General features: G+C 39.7%; 1 protein-coding gene across 1 annotated transcript; it reads left to right on the top strand.

The window, feature by feature from the left end:
- Positions 1-533: 533 nt before the first annotated feature.
- Positions 534-887, top strand: LOC132304752 (CLAVATA3/ESR (CLE)-related protein 9-like). Its single transcript, XM_059802474.1, has one exon. It carries the CDS (start codon positions 534-536, stop codon positions 885-887), a length of 354 nt encoding a protein of 117 aa, XP_059658457.1.
- The last annotated feature ends 288 nt before the right edge of the window (positions 888-1,175 follow it).

Below are 1,175 nucleotides of genomic sequence, written 5' to 3' on the forward strand. Positions count from 1 at the left end.
GTGACAATCCTTAATCAGGACCATCTCAAGCTTAATTAAACATTTATTCTTATATATATATTGTCCTTGAGCAACTTAATCAAGTGTCAATATTATGTTTATGAGATCAATTATATATATATATATATATATATATATATATATATATATTAGTAATATAAAGTCAGGAGTGGACCTTTCTTACCATTTGACAATTGGGGATTAGTCTCAATTCGTTTATTGTCTTTGTCCCCCAATCCTAATCAGACGTTTAGGATAAAGCCAAATGGTTTTAGGACCACACTTATCATCTAAACGTAAGAGTATAATATATATATATATATATCACATACTCATTGCACACACATATAGACAGTTATGACTATACATATATATGTGTGTGTGAGTGCATGTAACATATGATCACTAGATATTACGGGTACATACGCGTGAGTCATTTGATGAGGAGATGGTGATTGTCAACTGCCGAATATAAACTCACCATCGTAACCTCTCTCTCTCTCTCTCTCTCTCTAAACATCATAAGTGCCATCATGAAGAGCTCTCACTCTTCATTATCCACCGCCTCCGGCCACCGGCTTTTGGTTTTGACGACTTTTCTCCTCCTACTCCTCCTTATAGTCGCATCATCAAACTCGACGTCGACAAAAACCTCTTGTCCAGATCAGCAGCACTTCCGCCGCCGCCGCCACCACCAGTACCATTCTTGCAATACAATCTCCTCCTCCGCAGCGCCGCCTCCTATGTGCTTTGAACGTCAAAAGATCAGCTTCTGTTCGCCTCTTGGCCCTCTTCCACCGCCACCGCCTGATGATGACGAAATTGACCCAAGATACGGAGTAGAGAAGAGACTCGTCCCCTCCGGCCCCAACCCTCTTCATAACTGATCGAAATTACCCCATTTATGATCATCCAAGCAAGAACCCATCTCTCTCTCTCTCTTCCTCTCTGTCTCTCTCTCTCTCTATATATATTCATCTTTTTCTTCATTTCTTGGTATATTGATTTCATGATGAACTCTATGTTAGTCCCTTTTCCTTTCCTTTCTTTTGCTTTCCTTTCTGGATATCTCATGGTCATGGTCAGTACTGAAGGAAAGAGTTACATGGTGTTCTTGGGTTACGTCTAAGAGTACTTGTTGTTTGTAGAGGATATTGCTCTTTCCATTCTTGTTT

Source organism: Cornus florida, unplaced genomic scaffold (genome assembly GCF_030987335.1).
Source record: "Cornus florida cultivar Cherokee Brave unplaced genomic scaffold, ASM3098733v1 CherokeeBrave_3.0.0_Hap2_Chr04, whole genome shotgun sequence".
Classification (NCBI taxonomy): domain Eukaryota; kingdom Viridiplantae; phylum Streptophyta; class Magnoliopsida; order Cornales; family Cornaceae; genus Cornus; species Cornus florida.